The sequence below is a fragment of the Lissotriton helveticus genome, chromosome 6, assembly GCF_964261635.1.
Source record: "Lissotriton helveticus chromosome 6, aLisHel1.1, whole genome shotgun sequence".
Lineage (NCBI taxonomy): Eukaryota > Metazoa > Chordata > Amphibia > Caudata > Salamandridae > Lissotriton > Lissotriton helveticus.
Genome location: NC_136067.1, coordinates 154,591,405 through 154,617,762, shown reverse-complemented (window position 1 = coordinate 154,617,762; position 26,358 = coordinate 154,591,405). Strand labels below are relative to the sequence as shown.

Sequence of the window (26,358 nt, the reverse complement as noted above, 5' to 3'; positions counted from 1 at the left end):
ACTAAGGAAGTGTGTGGAGCAGACACGAGTTGGAAGGAGGTAAGCAACACAAAGAAGAATTGCATTTTATTGTATTGGTATGACTATGTAGTGACTTGTTACCCTTGGGAAGCCCGAAGCGCTTTGTGGGTCCTGTATAAAACTTTGAAAACCAATCTAAACGTAGACAATATTTTCTCATGCAGGTTGTTAGCACTGCTACTCAGAACTCAAAACTATTTATATTTTGGAGACAATGTGAAATATTTTCAGCTTTACCTTCTTGAAGCTCATTCAGGTTATTTTCAGTTTTTGATACATTTCCCAATAAAAACAAACCATATATTTTAAGCCATAAAACATTTTATTTACAATGTGCAAATTAAAAATTTATATGTGTTAGAGTTTGCGTTGTTTATGTTCAAAAGCAAGAAAGCAATGTTTTAAAAAATATATTAGAATTTGTTGGTGAAATCTGCCATTTACTGGAATTTTAGTTGTCTTTCAACTTTTATCTCTCATTTTCCAGTTCCAGTCTGCCCTTGTTGCCATCAAAGATACATATTTGCATCCTTACATGAGCAATTGGAGACTATTTGGGTAAAGGACACGCCCTTTATGGCTGAAACCTTCTAGTCATCCAACTGGCAAAGTAAAGCCACTCCCCTGGTGATCCAGTGGCGCGCTGTGATCCGTGTTGGTAGGTTGATTGTTGTTACAAAGTTAGTAGAAAGCCCCACTGATGATAAGATCCCAGCTCTTTGTGGGGTCCTGTAAAGCGGACATTCATAGCATGTGTTTTTCTCATTTGAATCAACATTTCCAGTTTCGTTGATAATCTATAAAAATGAATACAGATTATTATTTGACAGATTGATGAATCAAAACACTGATGTTAGCAGCTCTGTTCAAAAATTTGGGGGCGGGGTCAATAGAACCTGTTAAAAGAACTTATTCTACACATTTCAGATATTTTTGTCTACAGGATGACATTGTTGGCTGCGGAGCCATTCAGCATATTTTGATCATAAAAGCTTTTAACGTGACACACGTTTATGGCCCCTGAATTATTGCAACAAATTGAGAGGTTGATTGGAAGAGGTTGAAATCTAAAATCTGTTTTTGCAGATGGCACATTACTAGGGGTAATTATCTTATACTCAAGATTTTTAAAGTATCAGTAGAACTTTAATCGTTTTCATTACTTTTTCAAATTTAATTTATAGAGCAATAGTGCCTCACGCTGTTCATATTTACAAAAATACAGTACATAACATCTAGTGAAGAAATTTAATAGTAACCATTTCAAGTTAAGGTGTCCAGACAAAGGCATACAAGTGTTCTTTAAGTAGATAGCAACATGAGGACATGTTTGGAAAGGTCCAAACTCACTGAGGCAGGGCATTTCAAATCTTTGTGCTGAGCAGAAACACAACTAGATACAGAAATCTCACAGCTAGCTTTATCTGGGAAGCAGATTACAGATCTTGGAGTGAAACACATGTTAAAGAGAAGTATGGTGGAGGAAAACTGAAGGCAATTAGAGACCACACAGAAGATCCAGAGTTTGAGTTAAAGAAGTAAAGTCAACCAAAGTGCTAATACAAGAAGAAATAAGAATATTAGAGAGGCAGAACTGCATACACCAACAGGCTAATTAGAAGCAACAAACAATTGGTCTGGATAAGACAAGAGAAAGAATAAGACTTTTTAGTTGTTTGAAAAGCAAGAAAGGGACTTATTACATACATTATAATTACTGATATGTGCAGGTATGATCAATTTTGATGTGGATACAGAAAAAAAGAAGTAAAAAAGTGATGCAGAGATTACTGGGAGTGAATAAATTTGGACGCAGGTTGGAAGAACAACAATGGAAGTAGGTGGCAGGCACAGATGAGGTGTTCGATTGGAGAAAACAGAATTTCAGCTTTATAAGAGCTGAGGTGGAGGCAATGAAAAGTGACTTAAGTTTGGATTGCAAACTAGAATATATGGTATTCTGAAGTTGGAGGGACAAAGTACAGAAAGAATCAATATCTGAGAATCCTTTGTGCAACAGTAGAAACGTGACAGGAGAGATCATGAAATGAGAAAAAATAAGGCTTATTAGTTGTGTGAATAAACACTGATAGGGACCCAAGAAAAGAACCTTGAGGAACACAATAAACGACAGCAGAGTGAGAGGAGATTAACAAGCTGAACAAACATGTAGCGAGAAAGATGGAGAAAAGGGAAGACAGTACAGAGCTTGCAATTCCAGGAGGGAGGAGGACAAAATTGCTGAGCATATTAAACATTTCCAATAAGACAATGAGAGGTAAACAGACATATAAAAAATGTATAGCATCTTTTCCAGGGAATATAAGACCTCCAACTATTATTTAGAGGGTGGAAAAGAAAAGGGGCAAGCATTAGAATACAAATCGGTCTTGATTGCCTTTACTTACCAGCAAGACTGACTGGCATTACCAATGCTTATTTATAGTAGTCTTCAATGTTTGGCAAACTTAATGTTATATCTTCCACATTTAGGCTGTCATTTTTTTGGTGACCACTAATTGGCACGAAAAGGTAGTAAACCAATGTAGTTTACCTTTGACTCTGTGTTTTTAAATGTCATATTTTGTTGGAGCAGGATGAATGATGAATCTATCAACAGCAAAATCAGAAAGGGAGGAACCAACAAACAGTAGCAAGACAACTGAGACTAACATGAAAGCTATCTAATCTTAAGCAAGCATTGGTTCTGTGGCGTATTCTATATAATGCTGTCTCCTGAAAGACAGCACAGCTGTCTGTAACAACACCGCAAACAAGGCATCATGAAATCAATGAGAAACAGAGAGAGGGAACGAAAGAAAAAAAAAGGGTGAAATAACCGGAGAAGTTGAAGAGAGAATGCATCAGAGAGCTAGAGTCCTCTGCTAAAATCTTATTGTGGAACATTTTACAAGGGTTTGAAAAACCAGAAAATGTACTGAAGCAAGCCACTGCTCCACAGCACAAGAATTGAGAAAAGCCCTGCTTTTCTAGACTACAAATATAATAAAAGTGTGAACTTTCAGTCTGCAGTGAACAGTGTACCGTACAATTCACATAGTTAAGTAAATCCTTTGTCTTGTGATAACAGTGTTGCTTTGCCAAAGCATTAACTGGTTTGTGAAACATGCGGCCTACAACAGACCTGGATTCTGTCCATTTCACATGCTATGTTCATTATATCACCTTATCCATAGTTAATACCTCCAGTTGGCTTACTTTGTTCTAAAATTGAGATCATTTTTTCACCTAGCATTTCTAGAAAATAACCCATCCTATACATTAATTAAACACATTAATTAATGATCTACATGAGGCAAAACCAGAGGGATTGAAGAAGCCATGGAAAGCGGTAACATGATTGTCTACCCTAGGTGCAAGAGTGCAAGATTCAGCCTAGATTATTAGCAGAGCCAATGATTATGCAAATTAATTGCCCAGAGGTTCACTGTCTGCCCATTTGTCTTAACAGGATATGTTGAAAAATTTAACATGGATCCAGCTCTCATGGAGCTTTACTGGAAAGCCCTACTATAACACAAAAACAGTCATCTATGATATCGATATCTCAGATTCAGACAATCACTCTTAGAAATATAGCATTTTGACCTTTTTACTCTTTTGTATTAGGTTTTATCTAGATTGAAAACAAACAAATCCTTTTTACAAATGTTTAAAGGTTTGACTTTAAGAAGTGACCATGGGTATATAGGAGTAAATTCAGAAAACGTTATCCTGATTTAACTGTGATTTAGACTTGGAAACCCCTTAACTTCTGCATTTTTACATAGCTTGCGAGTCACAAAACAAGAAGTGTCTAAGCTAAGCATACTGAGGTCACATCTATATGTGCGAAAATTATACGAGTAAGCACAATATATTTAAACATAAGCCACCCCTGCATTTTTAGAAGCGGCTATTCCCAAGGATAACTATGGAAACACCCAGAGTCGTACCTGAGAGGGTATTCAAAATATTTGCACATGCATTTCCCATATTTTTCTGGGCATTTCATTTGCATCTTAAACCAAACAAAGTGGCGCAAAAAGCTCATAATATGCTAACAACATAAAGATGTGTAAAAGGAGGCACGCAGCATAAGGGAAAGAAACCCAAGATCTCTAAGTCAAGCAAACAGAGTATGTTACCCCTCATGGACACACCGATTATTGAGGTCCCACATGATATTGTACCGACTGTAACTACCACCAGAGTGGATGACGACAACATAATTGACTTGGTGGAACCAGAAGAAGTGGACTGACTACAGGGGGTGGAACTAGGTAATGAGAATGCCCCGATCACGGCCCCATTAAATTCAAAATTGCAGGCGGAGGAACAGGGAAGGGAAGTCATATTAAATACATATCAGCTTGTACCTTGCAAAACAAGGACCCCTGAATTGAGGCACCTCAAAGCACCGAGAAATTCAGCATAGGCCCCGGCCTCGACGCAGATATAACAGGGAGTTCTATTAAACTAGTAACCTGGAATGTTGCAGGCTGGCATCTAAATTTCAGAACCAGGAGTGGCTGGAATATATTAGAAAGTTCCAAATAATGTGTTTCCAGGAAACTTGGGAGGTAGACCGTACTAATTTTCATTTAGTAGGGTACAAATCTTTCCAGATCCCGGCAAGTAAATCAACAGCCGGAAGAGCGAGGGGAGGACTTCTTATATTTGTAGAGGTGTCCTTGGGGGGGAGCTGGGTTGATTTAAAATGGAACTCAGAAGATCTGTTAGGGCTTGGGTTTAAAAATAGGGATTTTAATATAAACCTGGTGATTTTTTATAATTCAAAAGGCTCCAGAGTGAGAGAGCTTGAGGAGAGATTAAGCCACCTGAAGGAGCAAAAGCAGGGTTCAATGGTACCAATGCTTCTAGCCGTGGGGGATTTTAACTGCCACTTGTGCCCAAATTTGCTACCTATTAAAGAAGATTGGACCGCCTGTAATTTTGAGGATGGACCGCATTTTGAGCACACACTGGAGGGCAGAGGACTGAGTAGGCAGATGAGCAAATACATGCTCGAACACACAATGGACCATCTGTCTGTAGATCCCAATAGGAGGGTAATCCCCACTTTTAAAGGAAGGGGCCGTAGCCCCTTCATTGATTTTATTTTAGTGTCACATCTGTTAAAGAAAAGGGTACAGGGTTTTTCTATAGAAGTGAGTAGCTTTAGTGATCACAATCCCCTAGTACTGTCTTTAATGGCACCAAATGCAAGCAGGAAAACTAAGAGGGAGGGGGGCTCAAATAGAGAAAAGATTACAGATCAGGGTAGGCATTTGAAATGGGCGGGAATTAATGGGGAAGATTTGTATAGATCTTTTGTAAACGAGGGCGGACTGCTTTTAGAGAAATGCTTAGACCTATCAGTGGAAGGGTCACATTTAGTGGTTGCTTTCGACTAAATGGGTCAACTAATAGATGCCCTCTTAAAAACAACAGGACAGGGAAAGCCTAAAAAGGACCCAAGATGGTTTGACAAAGCCTGCTCTCTCGCTCATAGAAAGTTGAGGGCTGCCCTGAGGTGTAACCCAAGGTACAAACAAGGGGTGATGCAATGTAGACTACACTATACGCAGGAACTAAATCGACGAAAGAGGGCCCTCCAAATTCAAACTTGGGAAGACCTAAGAGGAGCCGCGGAAAGGAGGGACATAACTGCCTTTTGGAATATAATTAACAATCCTTGTTTCCAAGAGGCCAACAGCCCACAGATAGGCTCTAATGTCCTTCCAGAATAGTGGGTGGCGCACTTTAGAGGCCTTTACAATTGGAGGCATAAGGAGCAACCAGATAAGGGCGAGGGGTTGGGGCAATGGAAAGTAACACTGGAATTCTCTTTAGAGGAGGTTACTGTGGGCATCCAGGGCCTCACCAAAAATAAGGCACTAGGACCGGATGGGATCCCACCGGACCTCTACCTAAGCGAAGTGGATCTGTGGGCTCCAATTGTAACAAGAATATTAAATGCCGCTATAGCTACAGGGCTCCCCCGCTCTTGGTCCTCGGCCACAATAGTGCCCATTTCTAAAAAGGGTAACAGAGATAATCCCCAGTGTTACCGTCCAATCTCCCTCATAGATGTCACTGTCAAAGTCCTGGGACGTGTAGTCCTAAATCGCCTGATAACTTGGGCTGAGGACCAATATATTATTTCCAACGTCCAGTATGGATTCAGGGCTAATAGATCAACTACAGACCAATGCCTAAACCTTTACCTTTTGGTAAATATACCATTGCTGGCACCGAAGCGGTCTATTTAGCCTTTATGGACCTCACCGCAGCATTCGACTGAGTCAATAGGGAGAAGCTGTGGGATCTATTGAGTAGTTTAGGGGCAGATCAGGAGCTTATAAAGATTTTAAAAGCCCTACATTGGAACATGACGGCTAATGTAAGATATAATTTGGAGGGTGGTTGCACAGACTCTTTTACTTGCACGAGTGGTGTGCGACAAGGATGTATTCTGGCACCATTCTTGTTCTCGTTGTATATAAATGGTCTAGATTTTGGAAAAGGGGGGTGGTGATGGACAGAGTTTCTGAATGATGCAGAATACTCTTACCAAGTCAAGAGATCATGGTTTTAATCCATCACCGTTTTTTAGCTCACTGCACCATCCCAGCTCAGAACCTGGCTATATGCAAATTAGTCTGTTCCTGTCCCAGTGCATGATGGGAACAGGGCAAACCAAACTACCAAGCCAATTCTTATACTGGGAAGGAAACAAGCTCCCGGGGACCGGTTTCTGGCATCACAGCCTTCTTCGGCCCGGTTTGCTTGAATCCTGATGGTGCAATGAGCAAGGGACTCACGTCTGAGTATACCCTCCCACACTTAGTGTGGATAAAACCGATTTTGGAAAAGGGGGGTGGTGATGGACAGAGTTTCTGAATGATGCAGAATACTCTTACCAAGTCAAGAGATCATGGTTTTAATCCATCACCGTTTTTTAGCTCACTGCACCATCCCAGCTCAGAACCTGGCTATATGCAAATTAGTCTGTTCCTGTCCCAGTGCATGATGGGAACAGGGCAAACCAAACTACCAAGCCAATTCTTATACTGGGAAGGAAACAAGCTCCCGGGGACCGGTTTCTGGCATCACAGCCTTCTTCGGCCCGGTTTGCTTGAATCCTGATGGTGCAATGAGCAAGGGACTCACGTCTGAGTATACCCTCCCACACTTAGTGTGGATAAAACCGATTTTGGAAAAGGGGGGTGGTGATGGACAGAGTTTCTGAATGATGCAGAATACTCTTACCAAGTCAAGAGATCATGGTTTTAATCCATTGTCGTGTATTTCTATAGGTTCTGATTCGATCCCCCTATTCCTGACCCTATTCTGGTTAAACTTACTAGCTAGTTAACTAACAGTCAGCCCATGAGGCAAGAAATTCCCCATGATGCAGATACCGTTATCTGACGCAGTCACACTACGGCACAGGAACGTGTTATCTGATTAGGTCATAACGCTTGAGATCTAATTAGACAAGCGATATTCCTCCAGCCCCTGATAAGGCATACGACGTTCTCATAACAAATCAAACCTATGACAACCTGGATAATCCGTGCGGCCATTGTTTTGATTTCACAGAGAACTTTAGTAAAGAATGTGCTAACGAGCAAGTCGTATGACATCTTTATTGACGTACCTATGTCCATCCTTACGTCAATCCCGGCACCTTTAAGGTATAAATATTGCCGACCTTGCCCTATGCAAACACACGCGTGGTGACAAGACGGAGCAGCCATACTTGCCGAAGCCGAGAGCAGAAGCAGACCCCGCAGGCAGCAGCCCCGCCTTCCTGACGCGCTGAGAGACGCGCTGCTATCTCAAGCCGAGAGACCCAGCACCGGCGCTTCTGGGCAGCCCTCGCAGGCAGCCTGGAATATCGAGAGCAGAGAAAGAGATACCATTCCTCATTCATCCTAAATTCCAGGTACAGAACTGAATAACCCCTCCTAGAGAATTCTTTAGTTATTCACTTGGCAAAAACAAACTTAAACTAAACTGTAACTTTCTATTCCCGCCCACGCATTAGACTTAGGTCAGGTACACGGGGTAGGCGTATTTAGAAACACCAGTTGAGTACGTTTAGTCAAATGTATATATGTATGTAAATATATTTTATTCATTTTAAACATCATATGGCTCAGAAACCATATCAATGTTTTTACAGTATTATTTTATACTATTGCTTCTAATGTATGCACTTTACTTAACTATAAGTATTGCAATAATATCGATCCATTTCTCTTGTACGAGAAAAGAGACTGATCAATAAATAACATCTTTATTGAACACGCCCGTCTCTTCCTTTTCTCTACATTCTGATGAGACTAAGAATGCACGTACTGACTGAGTAAAATAATTGCCTTGTGCTCACACGACTCTCGAGATTGACTCTTGATTAGGGGAGAGCAAAGTTGTCATGTTCTATGGTTGTCAGAAACTAAATCCCTTCTTGTCTAATCAGGGGAGTTAATCCTTCCTTGAACATTCGAGAAAGTTTCTAGCGAACTCTGAGCTTAGCTGGCAAACCCAAAAATTAAGTCTAGTATCGACAGTAGTAGACCTAGTTAACGTCTGGCCTAGGCCTTTACTGCTGTAGGCACTATTCCAATGCGCAGAGCCTATTGGGAAAATAGGAGCTACACTACATGGCGCCCAACGTGTTTGGAAAGGGCGATAAAACTAACGTAAGACATTTAGAGTAACTCAGTCGTGCTTTCTCACTCAGACCCCTTTTCCTAAATACTCCAAAGACGTCTGGAGTGGGTGAAAGGTTATTATATCCTCCAAAACCTCGCAGGAGGGAACTCCTATGTATGGTTCTTGGTCTAGTCAACGTTGAAGGATAAAACAGTTCCAAAATATTGTGCACCTACTCTTTGTTCCATAAAGAAACCTGATCTGCAAACAAAAGACATAAGCTTCCTGTCGGTAAAATGACAGAGAGTGATGAAGAAAGAGAGGCAATTAGATTAGCTACTGAAATAGCAGCAGCTGATACTACAGCACTCGATGCAGACCCGGATATAATACTCATCCAGGTCGCCAAAAGGAGAGCTATAACTCTAAAACTTATAGAAAATGGACTGACACCTAGAGGTGGCACAGTCATATTCGTAATCGAGGCACACGAATATCGGCAGACAGAGGTATACTATACATGGATAAATTTTCCAGCAGCAAATGCTGTAACAAAGTACTTCCACTATTACAAAGTAGAGGAACCTCCTAATGAGTACACTCCTTTCGAGGAGGTGGAAGTACCACTCAAATTCCAAGAGCATTTGCTCTTATTTGATGGCGCCCTAATACATAACAATCACATTACAAGGCTCGGTCCTTTAGGAAGACCAGGAGCAACGTGGCCGGTCCTAGCCGGATACACACCACATCCAGACATCGAAAGAATGCCTGCAGCAGAGCTGTTAATACAGCTAAAACAACTACTAAAAATTCACAGACAATTAGTTCAGTATGTAATGCGGACTTCAACAATTCAGCCAACGATTAAACTTCCACAGCTGACCCCTCACCAGGGGAACACAAATAAAATCACACCACAGAACATCCAATCCTGCCTAGGTAAGGTTCCAGCTAAACGGGAACAAATACCATTCTGGTTGGCACAGAAAATTACCCAAATAGAGGCGGTGTTTCCTGACACCACCCCATTAGAAAAACACAGGATTCTGACTATATGTCTCCCAATGGGAATCGCACCACACATTGAGGACTGTGACACTTGGGGTACAGTCTTTGCTTCCATCTACACAAAAACGCACGGTGTCCCATCCATTTCGGTGATACCAGATGTGCTAAAACAAATTCAAGATGAATACGGTCCAGAACCTGCTTTAACTCTTGGTATGAAATTACTGAAAGACTTCAAGCAGGTCTCGGCTATATTATTAGCCAACATAAAAGGTGAGGCAGCAAACGTGGCGATCCGCCAGAGGTTAAAAGAGACAGATATAGCAGACCAACCAGCTGAAATTGCCAGAATCATAGAAAAATCCTATGAAGAACTAGGCAGAGATAGTCTAGGTGGAATACCAGTAAAACCGCAACTGACTACAAGTCCAGAAAAAATATTTTTTAATAATAATTCACCAAAAAAGAACTGGGATGGAAATAAACAATCCAATCCTAAAGAAAAGAAATTCCAGTCCAGAGGAAGGTCTCCTAGGCGAAGAGAGAAATCTCCAAACCCGAGACAAAGGTCACCTCAGAGTGAACCCTCTGGGAATAGATATAACCTTAGAAATAGGGATAATATTAAAAAACCTGATAGATATCAAGACATTGATACACGTCCCTCTCAATCTTTTCAGAATTCCTCGCAGAAATCGGAAAGAAGAGGACGATCAGAAGAGCACGCCAAGTCCAAAGACAAGGAACCTGCTCAACTGAAAAAGAAATCACAATTTCCAAAAAAGAAGGTAGCCAGTATCAAGGTAGTTAATAATGCCGAGAATACTGAGGACACAACTGAAAAACGGAGAATGGGCTCAGACAATGCTAGACAGCGCAGCAGAGGTGAGCATAGCTCGCAAAGTCCTTATGAATCATCTGGAGACAGTGGACACGAATGAATACCTTCAAGTGGAAACTGCAGATACCAGAGTTAGCAAGCCCCACAAAATATACGAGATAACATTACGTATAGAGGGAGATAAGACTAGGAAAATAAGGGGACTATTTTGGGATAACCTATCCAAGGGCTATGACATCCTTCTAGCTGAAAAAGACTGGCCACCAGAGTTTGTCAGGGAATGCCCTCATGGCGAAGAAGTAATTATGCCTGCCTTCTCGAATCAAATACCGATTCATAAAAAATATACACTTGCTAGAAAGTGGGCAGTGGCCTTAGCACCTGCTTTATATAAAAATCATGTAGGATGGGATGAGGATTCTCCTCCTCACAAAGTCCAGTTAAAATCACAACCTACTGCACAAAGGCAGTACCCAATTAAGCAAGAAGCTAAAAAACAAGTAAATGAAATACTAGATCAGCTAGAATACCAAGGGGTGATTGAAACTTGCACCTCACAAATGAACAATCCTTTATTTCCGGTCTCCAAACCAGACAATTCGTACCGTCTAGTTTTGGATTACCGACACCTTAACACATGTTGCAAAACTTTTGCAGTGCAAAACTCACACAGTGCTGCACTAATGAATAACATAGTGCGCAAAAAATACAAAACAACCTTGGACATCTCCAACGGATTCTTTTGTCAAAACATAGCACCAGAGAGCAGATATTTAACTGCATTCTCAGTAAATGGCACTCAAAAACAATTCTGTCGGTTAGCCCAGGGGTACAAGAACAGCCCGGGGGTATTCTCAGCGAGAGTAACAGAATTACTACAACTATATGATGATGAAGCATTATCTTATGTCGATGACATTTACTTAACAGATGATGACCTGGAAACTCACTTGAAAAGAGTGAACACCATAATACTTGGTTTCGCTGCAGAGGGTTACAAATTCAACTTCAAAAAGTCCAGAATTGCCCATCTGACGGTCCTATTCTTAGGATATGAGTTATCAAGTGAAGGCAAGAGCCTGGCAGACAATTTCCTAGAGAAATGTGCCGTAATCCAAGCTCCTAAAACACTAAAAAACCTACAGTCAATTCTAGGCTTCCTAAATTTCGGAAGAACTTACATTGCAAATTACGCAGAAAGGGTCAAACCCCTTTACGATCTAATTAAACCAGACTTTAAAAGATCCAGTTGGACTCAAGCACACACAGAAATTTTGAGATCCTTACAAACAGACATGCTAATTAAAACAAAATTAGAAACCCGTGATAATACACGCAACCTTGTGATCCGAGTCATCCCAGGGAGATGCGGATTCACATACCTAACCTCTAATGAGGGAGATAAGGTACCAATTGCATTCAAATCACATTTGCACACAAAAGCTGAACAGAGATTCAACAACAAAGGAAAAATTGTTCAAGCAGTTCAAACCGCAATAGCTAGAGAAAAAGACATAGCTGACGGTAGACATATCACAGTCAGAACAGCAGAATCAGCTTTTGAGGCATTAACAACACCGTGTAATTTACCAACAACAACATTGGATCCAGAATGGTTACAATGGGTAAATTCAATCACAACGGACAAAGTATATTACTTCTTTGATCCAGAACTAGAAGAATTAAAAAATCTAAAATATGAAAAAACGTATCCTCTGCCAATCGACATTCTGCCTCTACGACATTACGCCTGTGTAATCTATACAGACGGACATGCTCAACCCTCCGTTTGGGGAGAACATGCATACAATCCCACATGTGAGATTACAAAAGAAGTGTGGCACGGAGGTAAACTAAGACCTCTATTAACAAAATCACACTCAGTAGAAACTAATTCAGAACTACAAACTGAAATATTAGCTTTGAAAATGGCGCTAGATAATGCGGATCGCGAATTCCCGACACTTATAGTGTCAGATTCATATTTCTGCGTCAAAGCATATAACAAGGATTTGCAGACCTGGATTCAGAACGATTACAAAGATGACACGGATGCACCAATAAAGCAGAGACTGCTCTGGGAACAGGTAGCTCTTTTGAAAAAAGAACTACCAAAGACTCACGTGACACACTCACTGAGTCACCAGCGTGATGGCGTTCACGTTGTAGGGAATTCATTGGCTGAAACAGCCGCAGCGGCAGCCAGTAAACCGGCTCCCGTAGATCGAAAAAAGCGTACATTAAAATACATTGACGGCGAAACATTGCTGGCAGTAAAAACGTCATCAAAAGGCGACTGCTCGGCGTTACCGATCAACTATCCACTCAATTACACATACATCATAGATGCAAACTCCATTCCTTTTGCTCGAATCCCTGGAGTGGGGGATAGAGTGATTCCAAACATGGACAGGAGAAACTTGTTAATCGCAGACGCACACATGGGCGAGGGTCTCAGACACCTTAAATTAAAAGATTCTCTGGAAGAATTACAATCACGGTACTGGTGGCCAGGCATGAGCCTGCACTACACCATGTTTGTAAAAAACTGCCCAAACTGCAACAGAGATCGCAGTGGGGAGAGAAGCAGTTTAATACCTCGTCGTATCAAGGCAGATAACATCACCACTAAAAAGAATGGCTTGCGATTAACATATACAGGCTAGTTCCCACTTATAATGTAGATCCACAGCACTCGGCTGACGTCCGGACTGTTATACAAGATTTGCGAGTCTAAATGGCATATACGCTAAGAGCATGCTACGTTCGACCATTGTTTTCACTCAGGCAATCCAGCCTGGGGGGGGAAAGAATGGCCAAATGAGCACAGCCCAGCGGGAATCTTCGCACTTCCTTCCTGAGGGTATGGGATGGTGTAAAGAAAAAACCAAGACAGAAAGCAATCTATAATAGAAAGGATATTAGGTTCGGGAGCTGGGTGGGTCAAACATCTAATAAGTGTCCAACGTAGTCTTAATAACTTGCCAAGAAATTCTCTGAAGGGATTCAGTCCGTACGAATTATTATTCGGAACTAGGATGTTGATCTCTGACCTTGATAGTCAGACTTCAGTGGTAACAGAAAAAAGCTTTGATGTCAAAGACCGTTTGGCTATTTTGCAGGACTTAAACAAAACAAGAAAAGACCTGAGCAACATACAGTTGAAAGAACAGCCAACGACCACTGAAGAATCACCACCTGTCCCAGCAAGACCTGTCTGGATTCCAAAAGTCGGGGATCTAGTCAGGGAGAAGATCGCGGTAAAGAAGGAATTTGGGCCTTCTTACAGAAAAGCAGTTCCTGTATTGTCTGTCAACGGGACAAGATCAGTTGTACTACCGCCACTTGCTGGAAAAAAGGAGAACCGAGTTGTATCCATCGACCTGGTAAAACCACAACATGTGGCCGATAACAAACAGTAGGCCAAGTGGACTCCCAATAAGTAGCAGAACACCAAGGTTTGCTACCAGTACAGAGGTCCTATCAAAGAGGCTCATCACATTCGAAACGCCTACAGAAGAACAACAAGGACTATGCAACAATGCAATAGAACTTAGACCTCTGAAAACCCAAATAAAGACATTTAGCAGAGACACACCAATCTATACAGAAGTACCAAGTGAAAATGCAAGAAACAAAAATCCTGAACCAATTGGAACAATTGACAGAACTGCATCCGGTTACTTCATCAACTTCGATGATTCCTCTGAAGGCTTCAGCGAACAAAAGACACAGCCATCATCAAAATCCTTTAAAGACAAAGGGAATGAACTTTTAAAACAACTGAAAGAAACATATCTAGTTTCTCCATGGATTGAATTTTGGGTGGGTTTTGGTGCATTTATCCTCATACTTTGGCTCATCATGGTATTTACTTTGGGACGCTTCATTGAGGGAAAATATGCTAAAATGGACACAGCAAGTCAGAACATCAACTTGGTCCTCAAACCACACACATCTTCACACGTCAAGAAACGAGAACTTTCTTCAGAACTTTCTTCAGCCAACTTCACAGCAATTCCAATACCTGGTGGGGTAGCCTGGGACAACACTGACTATGAAATTTATGGTCCGGTCGAGATCCTGAAATATCCACACCAAATCAAGATCTCCTTGAGTGATTTTGCAAAACCAAACTCATTTGCTGATGATTGGGACTTTGAAAGTATAAACAATATGATGTCTGACTTAGTAATGTCTGCTAAATTTACAAAACATGATTATTTGCAGGGTTCTACAAATTATGACAGCATGTACTGCTATAACCATTATGGTAACCATTTCTTGCATAAATCTGCACAACCTAGAAATGTTTTAAATTTTAATCAATGGGAACATTGTGCTACACCTCCAAAAGGGAGCTCTAGAACCGTATATGGCAAATATTCATATTTTTCAGGTTTTAACATAACTAATGCTGAAACATTTTATTACAAATTGTCAAACAAGACAGGGATGAAAACCATGATAACCAACACAAAATTGATATATTCAGATTCTTTCTTTGAAAAATTGAATACTTTTGGATTTGATTATTGGGACAAACATGTTGATTTGAAAAGTGTTTGGGGTACAAAAGAATGGCAAGTACAGGGTTTAGAAGCTTTGTTTAGAGCCTGCATGATCCCAGAACAAATGATATTTTTAAATGACACCGTTCAACAAACCACCTGTCTTGGCTTAGCCAAAATCAAAGATTTAAATAACCTGTCTATTCCAAAGCCAACAATGTTTAGCAATAACTCTGAAACAGATGAAGAAATAGACATAAACCATATACTTAACCAAAACAGAACACATCCTGATTGGAAACAATGGTTGATCTGGCCCACAGATACAAATAACTGTCAAGATAGATTCCTGAATAAAACACAGGGTTTCAAAATGACCAGGCCAGACCCTAGATATCCCCAAAGACATCACCCAGGGATAATAACAACCTACAGTGTGGGCAAATTATGCCTTCAATGGCTACAAACTTCCACACTGCCTGAAATTAAGCAACACCTAACTTTACTTACTGATGGTGCTGACTTGCGTGATTTCATACTGGGACCACGCAAACAGCGTCATAAGCGTTTCATAGCAGCCTCTGTATATGCAGCATACAATGAGGCCTGGAAGGTTACTCAAATTGAGACAGCAGAAAGAATACGGGAAATTGACCGTATTAATTTGGAAAAATCACTTTCTGTAGTGGACAATGGGTTAATGACTCTGTCCTCCAGAATTTTTTCATTGGACAGCATTGTGTCGTCAGCAATCGATATATTATCGCAAGACTTACTGTTATTACAACATGGTCAGTCACAATTGCGTTCTATTGTACAGCTTGGCTGGACGTTACAAAATCTGCGTTCAGGCTATGTGCCTTGGCGTTTAATCAACACAACGTCACTATTCGAAATCTTTAACCTTACTGATAGACAAATCGGTATGGCTCAGAAGGGTGCTGATTATACAATCTTGAGCATTGAAAAACTAGAAAGATTACCGTTGACAATGTCAGAACGACCTGTCAGTGAATGGATAATCCACGGAATCATAAATATTCCAATCTCAACCTTCAGGTTTCAATACTGCCAAAAATATATACAGGCTGGCATGTACGAGAAATTGGGAAAGGGGTACCTTAAAACAACATGGAACCTGCCCTATTCACATGCATGTGTCAGTAACAAAGGACAGAAAGTGTTTCTTAGTGGCAACAATTGTGCTATGTCACTAAGCGGCACGCTTCTGTGTAACGGTATTAGTTTGCACGGAGCCTGTGAAGGGAATTCATACAACCTTTCATGTCACCAGCAAGGCGCACCTGCAACTGAAATAGAACCATTCTTTCAAAGACTCTATAATGGGAGTTACATTCTTATTGTAGACCGCAGATGCTGTAGTCTTATGCCCGGTACTCCTTATCTCGTCACTACGACGGCGAAGGTCAAGTGCTGTGGACGTTCTTTGTTTCCCAGCTCCTTTCCAGACAAGGAGGCAAGGGTATGGCCCGGATTGAAGATTACTTCTATTCGAATAGACACTTTAAGCAGAATGAAAACAGTGCTTCTTCAGACGCCTACAAGGCTCACGTCATCTAAAGAAACGTATGATCTACAAGTCGCAAGGACGACTGCAGAGATACATACATTATTATCAACTAATTCCCCCGTACATTTCGCGGAAATCCTGAGCGAAATCTTAAATATTTCTGATACCACAGGGGTCTCAAAGGTATTTAAGACAGTATTTTCGATGGCATTAACACCATTCAAAGCCATACTGGGTATTTTTCCAGACTTCGTCCATTCGATTTTTGGCGGACTTCCCCTGATCCTAGGACTAATTGCAGGAATCCTATTCCTAGTCCTTATTTTTCGTTATGGCAACCCATGTCACAGAACAAAATCTCACGACAATGGAAGATACGATCCTAGCCATTGGATACCGGGACCGGATATCAAAAATCCTGGGACTATCCCGGCTTAGAGACCTAAACATGACTTGGTTTCTATCATTTCGACCAATGTGGCAAAGGTGTGTTTTACCTGTACTAAGGTGTCTGCTATGCGGAGAAGAATGCGTGTTAGACACCTGTCTGACGCTACAATCGGATGCGCCGGTGGATGCAGATACACTGTTGGTTCCTACCAAGGTTCACGCACTGTGCTGCCCTCAAAGGCTGCCAATTCTGATGACGGCATTCCTGGAATCTTCACCACTGCGATTGAAGAGTAGTGAAGTTCAAGATGAAAGCAGCATCGAACAGGTACGACCTTCTGTCAGCAATGCAAATCAGAATGTCAATGGAGACAATCATGCGCATGAATGCATGGTTACCCCTATTTCCGACTTAGAGGAACTTTCCCATGAAGCTGTTGACAGTTTTTTCGAAAGCCTGAATGATATGATGTTCTCTCCGGAACAGAAATAGAGACTTTTGAGTAAACTCGCACACGGCGTTCCCTGAATTCGGCCTTCAACTTTAAAAATAAAGTCACATGAACAATTACAATCCAGTTCACGGACAGCAACTTTTTTCAGCAAGCCCCTAAAATATTTTTCTATATATTTTTTCCCGGGACACTGATTTTCTGCTTAAAGTAAGAGACTATTCCTAGAGAACTAAGATTTCTATTTTAGATACTTTATAGACTTTATAGACTTTAGCTGCCCGCTGGTATGTTCACAATAGATTTTATGTGATGAAATGGTTTCGACTTTTTTTCTGTATAGCCATATTAAGAGCCATTTCATGTGTATTTCTCATATACCAACAAGCAATAATGCATAACAATGCGTGTTTACTTTTGCATTTAATTCATAGCTTAAGTGCATACAATATATATGACTGCAATTTTTCAGTATATTTGAAAATTTCGAAATGCATTTTGTGTATTTTGGGGTGGTAAGGTATACACTATACTCTATAGTATGTTGTACTATGTTATACTATGCATAGATTAGTAGATATGACCATAGTTAGCGTGGAGTGGGTGTCGTGTATTTCTATAGGTTCTGATTCGATCCCCCTATTCCTGACCCTATTCTGGTTAAACTTACTAGCTAGTTAACTAACAGTCAGCCCATGAGGCAAGAAATTCCCCATGATGCAGATACCGTTATCTGACGCAGTCACACTACGGCACAGGAACGTGTTATCTGATTAGGTCATAACGCTTGAGATCTAATTAGACAAGCGATATTCCTCCAGCCCCTGATAAGGCATACGACGTTCTCATAACAAATCAAACCTATGACAACCTGGATAATCCGTGCGGCCATTGTTTTGATTTCACAGAGAACTTTAGTAAAGAATGTGCTAACGAGCAAGTCGTATGACATCTTTATTGACGTACCTATGTCCATCCTTACGTCAATCCCGGCACCTTTAAGGTATAAATATTGCCGACCTTGCCCTATGCAAACACACGCGTGGTGACAAGACGGAGCAGCCATACTTGCCGAAGCCGAGAGCAGAAGCAGACCCCGCAGGCAGCAGCCCCGCCTTCCTGACGCGCTGAGAGACGCGCTGCTATCTCAAGCCGAGAGACCCAGCACCGGCGCTTCTGGGCAGCCCTCGCAGGCAGCCTGGAATATCGAGAGCAGAGAAAGAGATACCATTCCTCATTCATCCTAAATTCCAGGTACAGAACTGAATAACCCCTCCTAGAGAATTCTTTAGTTATTCACTTGGCAAAAACAAACTTAAACTAAACTGTAACTTTCTATTCCCGCCCACGCATTAGACTTAGGTCAGGTACACGGGGTAGGCGTATTTAGAAACACCAGTTGAGTACGTTTAGTCAAATGTATATATGTATGTAAATATATTTTATTCATTTTAAACATCATATGGCTCAGAAACCATATCAATGTTTTTACAGTATTATTTTATACTATTGCTTCTAATGTATGCACTTTACTTAACTATAAGTATTGCAATAATATCGATCCATTTCTCTTGTACGAGAAAAGAGACTGATCAATAAATAACATCTTTATTGAACACGCCCGTCTCTTCCTTTTCTCTACATTCTGATGAGACTAAGAATGCACGTACTGACTGAGTAAAATAATTGCCTTGTGCTCACACGACTCTCGAGATTGACTCTTGATTAGGGGAGAGCAAAGTTGTCATGTTCTATGGTTGTCAGAAACTAAATCCCTTCTTGTCTAATCAGGGGAGTTAATCCTTCCTTGAACATTCGAGAAAGTTTCTAGCGAACTCTGAGCTTAGCTGGCAAACCCAAAAATTAAGTCTAGTATCGACAGTAGTAGACCTAGTTAACGTCTGGCCTAGGCCTTTACTGCTGTAGGCACTATTCCAATGCGCAGAGCCTATTGGGAAAATAGGAGCTACACTACACCATCACCGTTTTTTAGCTCACTGCACCATCCCAGCTCAGAACCTGGCTATATGCAAATTAGTCTGTTCCTGTCCCAGTGCATGATGGGAACAGGGCAAACCAAACTACCAAGCCAATTCTTATACTGGGAAGGAAACAAGCTCCCGGGGACCGGTTTCTGGCATCACAGCCTTCTTCGGCCCGGTTTGCTTGAATCCTGATGGTGCAATGAGCAAGGGACTCACGTCTGAGTATACCCTCCCACACTTAGTGTGGATAAAACCGATTTTGGAAAAGGGGGGTGGTGATGGACAGAGTTTCTGAATGATGCAGAATACTCTTACCAAGTCAAGAGATCATGGTTTTAATCCATCACCGTTTTTTAGCTCACTGCACCATCCCAGCTCAGAACCTGGCTATATGCAAATTAGTCTGTTCCTGTCCCAGTGCATGATGGGAACAGGGCAAACCAAACTACCAAGCCAATTCTTATACTGGGAAGGAAACAAGCTCCCGGGGACCGGTTTCTGGCATCACAGCCTTCTTCGGCCCGGTTTGCTTGAATCCTGATGGTGCAATGAGCAAGGGACTCACGTCTGAGTATACCCTCCCACACTTAGTGTGGATAAAACCGATTTTGGAAAAGGGGGGTGGTGATGGACAGAGTTTCTGAATGATGCAGAATACTCTTACCAAGTCAAGAGATCATGGTTTTAATCCATCACCGTTTTTTAGCTCACTGCACCATCCCAGCTCAGAACCTGGCTATATGCAAATTAGTCTGTTCCTGTCCCAGTGCATGATGGGAACAGGGCAAACCAAACTACCAAGCCAATTCTTATACTGGGAAGGAAACAAGCTCCCGGGGACCGGTTTCTGGCATCACAGCCTTCTTCGGCCCGGTTTGCTTGAATCCTGATGGTGCAATGAGCAAGGGACTCACGTCTGAGTATACCCTCCCACACTTAGTGTGGATAAAACCGATTTTGGAAAAGGGGGGTGGTGATGGACAGAGTTTCTGAATGATGCAGAATACTCTTACCAAGTCAAGAGATCATGGTTTTAATCCATCACCGTTTTTTAGCTCACTGCACCATCCCAGCTCAGAACCTGGCTATATGCAAATTAGTCTGTTCCTGTCCCAGTGCATGATGGGAACAGGGCAAACCAAACTACCAAGCCAATTCTTATACTGGGAAGAAAACAAGCTCCCGGGGACCGGTTTCTGGCATCACAGCCTTCTTCGGCCCGGTTTGCTTGAATCCTGATGGTGCAATGAGCAAGGGACTCACGTCTGAGTATACCCTCCCACACTTAGTGTGGATAAAACCGATTTTGGAAAAGGGGGGTGGTGATGGACAGAGTTTCTGAATGATGCAGAATACTCTTACCAAGTCAAGAGATCATGGTTTTAATCCATCACCGTTTTTTAGCTCACTGCACCATCCCAGCTCAGAACCTGGCTATATGCAAATTAGTCTGTTCCTGTCCCAGTGCATGATGGGAACAGGGCAAACCAAACTACCAAGCCAATTCTTATACTGGGAAGGAAACAAGCTCCCGGGGACCGGTTTCTGGCATCACAGCCTTCTTCGGCCCGGTTTGCTTGAATCCTGATGGTGCAATGAGCAAGGGACTCACGTCTGAGTATACCCTCCCACACTTAGTGTGGATAAAACCGATTTTGGAAAAGGGGGGTGGTGATGGACAGAGTTTCTGAATGATGCAGAATACTCTTACCAAGTCAAGAGATCATGGTTTTAATCCATCACCGTTTTTTAGCTCACTGCACCATCCCAGCTCAGAACCTGGCTATATGCAAATTAGTCTGTTCCTGTCCCAGTGCATGATGGGAACAGGGCAAACCAAACTACCAAGCCAATTCTTATACTGGGAAGGAAACAAGCTCCCGGGGACCGGTTTCTGGCATCACAGCCTTCTTCGGCCCGGTTTGCTTGAATCCTGATGGTGCAATGAGCAAGGGACTCACGTCTGAGTATACCCTCCCACACTTAGTGTGGATAAAACCGATTTTGGAAAAGGGGGGTGGTGATGGACAGAGTTTCTGAATGATGCAGAATACTCTTACCAAGTCAAGAGATCATGGTTTTAATCCATCACCGTTTTTTAGCTCACTGCACCATCCCAGCTCAGAACCTGGCTATATGCAAATTAGTCTGTTCCTGTCCCAGTGCATGATGGGAACAGGGCAAACCAAACTACCAAGCCAATTCTTATACTGGGAAGGAAACAAGCTCCCGGGGACCGGTTTCTGGCATCACAGCCTTCTTCGGCCCGGTTTGCTTGAATCCTGATGGTGCAATGAGCAAGGGACTCACGTCTGAGTATACCCTCCCACACTTAGTGTGGATAAAACCGATTTTGGAAAAGGGGGGTGGTGATGGACAGAGTTTCTGAATGATGCAGAATACTCTTACCAAGTCAAGAGATCATGGTTTTAATCCATCACCGTTTTTTAGCTCACTGCACCATCCCAGCTCAGAACCTGGCTATATGCAAATTAGTCTGTTCCTGTCCCAGTGCATGATGGGAACAGGGCAAACCAAACTACCAAGCCAATTCTTATACTGGGAAGGAAACAAGCTCCCGGGGACCGGTTTCTGGCATCACAGCCTTCTTCGGCCCGGTTTGCTTGAATCCTGATGGTGCAATGAGCAAGGGACTCACGTCTGAGTATACCCTCCCACACTTAGTGTGGATAAAACCGATTTTGGAAAAGGGGGGTGGTGATGGACAGAGTTTCTGAATGATGCAGAATACTCTTACCAAGTCAAGAGATCATGGTTTTAATCCATCACCGTTTTTTAGCTCACTGCACCATCCCAGCTCAGAACCTGGCTATATGCAAATTAGTCTGTTCCTGTCCCAGTGCATGATGGGAACAGGGCAAACCAAACTACCAAGCCAATTCTTATACTGGGAAGGAAACAAGCTCCCGGGGACCGGTTTCTGGCATCACAGCCTTCTTCGGCCCGGTTTGCTTGAATCCTGATGGTGCAATGAGCAAGGGACTCACGTCTGAGTATACCCTCCCACACTTAGTGTGGATAAAACCGATTTTGGAAAAGGGGGGTGGTGATGGACAGAGTTTCTGAATGATGCAGAATACTCTTACCAAGTCAAGAGATCATGGTTTTAATCCATCACCGTTTTTTAGCTCACTGCACCATCCCAGCTCAGAACCTGGCTATATGCAAATTAGTCTGTTCCTGTCCCAGTGCATGATGGGAACAGGGCAAACCAAACTACCAAGCCAATTCTTATACTGGGAAGGAAACAAGCTCCCGGGGACCGGTTTCTGGCATCACAGCCTTCTTCGGCCCGGTTTGCTTGAATCCTGATGGTGCAATGAGCAAGGGACTCACGTCTGAGTATACCCTCCCACACTTAGTGTGGATAAAACCGATTTTGGAAAAGGGGGGTGGTGATGGACAGAGTTTCTGAATGATGCAGAATACTCTTACCAAGTCAAGAGATCATGGTTTTAATCCATCACCGTTTTTTAGCTCACTGCACCATCCCAGCTCAGAACCTGGCTATATGCAAATTAGTCTGTTCCTGTCCCAGTGCATGATGGGAACAGGGCAAACCAAACTACCAAGCCAATTCTTATACTGGGAAGGAAACAAGCTCCCAGGGACCGGTTTCTGGCATCACAGCCTTCTTCGGCCCGGTTTGCTTGAATCCTGATGGTGCAATGAGCAAGGGACTCACGTCTGAGTATACCTTCCCACACTTAGTGTGGATAAAACCGATTTTGGAAAAGGGGGGTGGTGATGGACAGAGTTTCTGAATGATGCAGAATACTCTTACCAAGTCAAGAGATCATGGTTTTAATCCATCACCGGTTTTTAGCTCACTGCACCATCCCAGCTCAGAACCTGGCTATATGCAAATTAGTCTGTTCCTGTCCCAGTGCATGATGGGAACAGGGCAAACCAAACTACCAAGCCAATTCTTATACTGGGAAGGAAACAAGCTCCCGGGGACCGGTTTCTGGCATCACAGCCTTCTTCGGCCCGGTTTGCTTGAATCCTGATGGTGCAATGAGCAAGGGACTCACGTCTGAGTATACCCTCCCACACTTAGTGTGGATAAAACCGATTTTGGAAAAGGGGGGTGGTGATGGACAGAGTTTCTGAATGATGCAGAATACTCTTACCAAGTCAAGAGATCATGGTTTTAATCCATCACCGTTTTTTAGCTCACTGCACCATCCCAGCTCAGAACCTGGCTATATGCAAATTAGTCTGTTCCTGTCCCAGTGCATGATGGGAACAGGGCAAACCAAACTACCAAGCCAATTCTTATACTGGGAAGGAAACAAGCTCCCGGGGACCGGTTTCTGGCATCACAGCCTTCTTCGGCCCGGTTTGCTTGAATCCTGATGGTGCAATGAGCAAGGGACTCACGTCTGAGTATACCCTCCCACACTTAGTGTGGATAAAACCGATTTTGGAAAAGGGGGGTGGTGATGGACAGAGTTTCTGAATGATGCAGAATACTCTTACCAAGTCAAGAGATCATGGTTTTAATCCATCACCGTTTTTTAGCTCACTGCACCATCCCAGCTCAGAACCTGGCTATATGCAAATTAGTCTGTTCCTGTCCCAGTGCATGATGGGAACAGGGCAAACCAAACTACCAAGCCAATTCTTATACTGGGAAGGAAACAAGCTCCCGGGGACCGGTTTCTGGCATCACAGCCTTCTTCGGCCCGGTTTGCTTGAATCCTGATGGTGCAATGAGCAAGGGACTCACGTCTGAGTATACCCTCCCACACTTAGTGTGGATAAAACCGATTTTGGAAAAGGGGGGTGGTGATGGACAGAGTTTCTGAATGATGCAGAATACTCTTACCAAGTCAAGAGATCATGGTTTTAATCCATCACCGTTTTTTAGCTCACTGCACCATCCCAGCTCAGAACCTGGCTATATGCAAATTAGTCTGTTCCTGTCCCAGTGCATGATGGGAACAGGGCAAACCAAACTACCAAGCCAATTCTTATACTGGGAAGGAAACAAGCTCCCGGGGACCGGTTTCTGGCATCACAGCCTTCTTCGGCCCGGTTTGCTTGAATCCTGATGGTGCAATGAGCAAGGGACTCACGTCTGAGTATACCCTCCCACACTTAGTGTGGATAAAACCGATTTTGGAAAAGGGGGGTGGTGATGGACAGAGTTTCTGAATGATGCAGAATACTCTTACCAAGTCAAGAGATCATGGTTTTAATCCATCACCGTTTTTTAGCTCACTGCACCATCCCAGCTCAGAACCTGGCTATATGCAAATTAGTCTGTTCCTGTCCCAGTGCATGATGGGAACAGGGCAAACCAAACTACCAAGCCAATTCTTATACTGGGAAGGAAACAAGCTCCCGGGGACCGGTTTCTGGCATCACAGCCTTCTTCGGCCCGGTTTGCTTGAATCCTGATGGTGCAATGAGCAAGGGACTCACGTCTGAGTATACCCTCCCACACTTAGTGTGGATAAAACCGATTTTGGAAAAGGGGGGTGGTGATGGACAGAGTTTCTGAATGATGCAGAATACTCTTACCAAGTCAAGAGATCATGGTTTTAATCCATCACCGTTTTTTAGCTCACTGCACCATCCCAGCTCAGAACCTGGCTATATGCAAATTAGTCTGTTCCTGTCCCAGTGCATGATGGGAACAGGGCAAACCAAACTACCAAGCCAATTCTTATACTGGGAAGGAAACAAGCTCCCGGGGACCGGTTTCTGGCATCACAGCCTTCTTCGGCCCGGTTTGCTTGAATCCTGATGGTGCAATGAGCAAGGGACTCACGTCTGAGTATACCCTCCCACACTTAGTGTGGATAAAACCGATTTTGGAAAAGGGGGGTGGTGATGGACAGAGTTTCTGAATGATGCAGAATACTCTTACCAAGTCAAGAGATCATGGTTTTAATCCATCACCGTTTTTTAGCTCACTGCACCATCCCAGCTCAGAACCTGGCTATATGCAAATTAGTCTGTTCCTGTCCCAGTGCATGATGGGAACAGGGCAAACCAAACTACCAAGCCAATTCTTATACTGGGAAGGAAACAAGCTCCCGGGGACCGGTTTCTGGCATCACAGCCTTCTTCGGCCCGGTTTGCTTGAATCCTGATGGTGCAATGAGCAAGGGACTCACGTCTGAGTATACCCTCCCACACTTAGTGTGGATAAAACCGATTTTGGAAAAGGGGGGTGGTGATGGACAGAGTTTCTGAATGATGCAGAATACTCTTACCAAGTCAAGAGATCATGGTTTTAATCCATCACCGTTTTTTAGCTCACTGCACCATCCCAGCTCAGAACCTGGCTATATGCAAATTAGTCTGTTCCTGTCCCAGTGCATGATGGGAACAGGGCAAACCAAACTACCAAGCCAATTCTTATACTGGGAAGGAAACAAGCTCCCGGGGACCGGTTTCTGGCATCACAGCCTTCTTCGGCCCGGTTTGCTTGAATCCTGATGGTGCAATGAGCAAGGGACTCACGTCTGAGTATACCCTCCCACACTTAGTGTGGATAAAACCGATTTTGGAAAAGGGGGGTGGTGATGGACAGAGTTTCTGAATGATGCAGAATACTCTTACCAAGTCAAGAGATCATGGTTTTAATCCATCACCGTTTTTTAGCTCACTGCACCATCCCAGCTCAGAACCTGGCTATATGCAAATTAGTCTGTTCCTGTCCCAGTGCATAAATGGTCTAGAGCAAGCCCTATTAAGCCTAAATGTGGATTCGCCAAGAGTAGGTAGAAGAGCAATTCCAGTTTTACTCTACGCGGATGAGGCGGTACTGTTGGCAAGCACTCTACGGGGATTACAGACATTAATAGAAGGCTTTGTGGTTTTTATGAATAACCTAGATTTATCCGCCAACCTAACCAAGTCATACGTCATGGAAGCAGGGTTAAAACCAAGGAAAAGTTTCAATTTTAGAATA

The 26,358-nt window shown here is 42.7% G+C and overlaps 1 protein-coding gene across 1 annotated transcript in view; it reads right to left on the bottom strand.

Annotated features, from left to right (window-relative positions):
* Nucleotides 1–336: 336 nt before the first annotated feature.
* DNAH14 (dynein axonemal heavy chain 14) overlaps nt 337–26,358 on the bottom strand; it is a 1,144,348-nt gene continuing 1,118,326 nt past the window's right edge. The window contains exon 87 of the mRNA XM_078647362.1: nt 337–818. Coding sequence (XP_078503488.1) covers nt 612–818 — 207 coding nt within the window. The 3' untranslated portion in view covers nt 337–611. The remainder of the gene's footprint in view (nt 819–26,358) is intronic.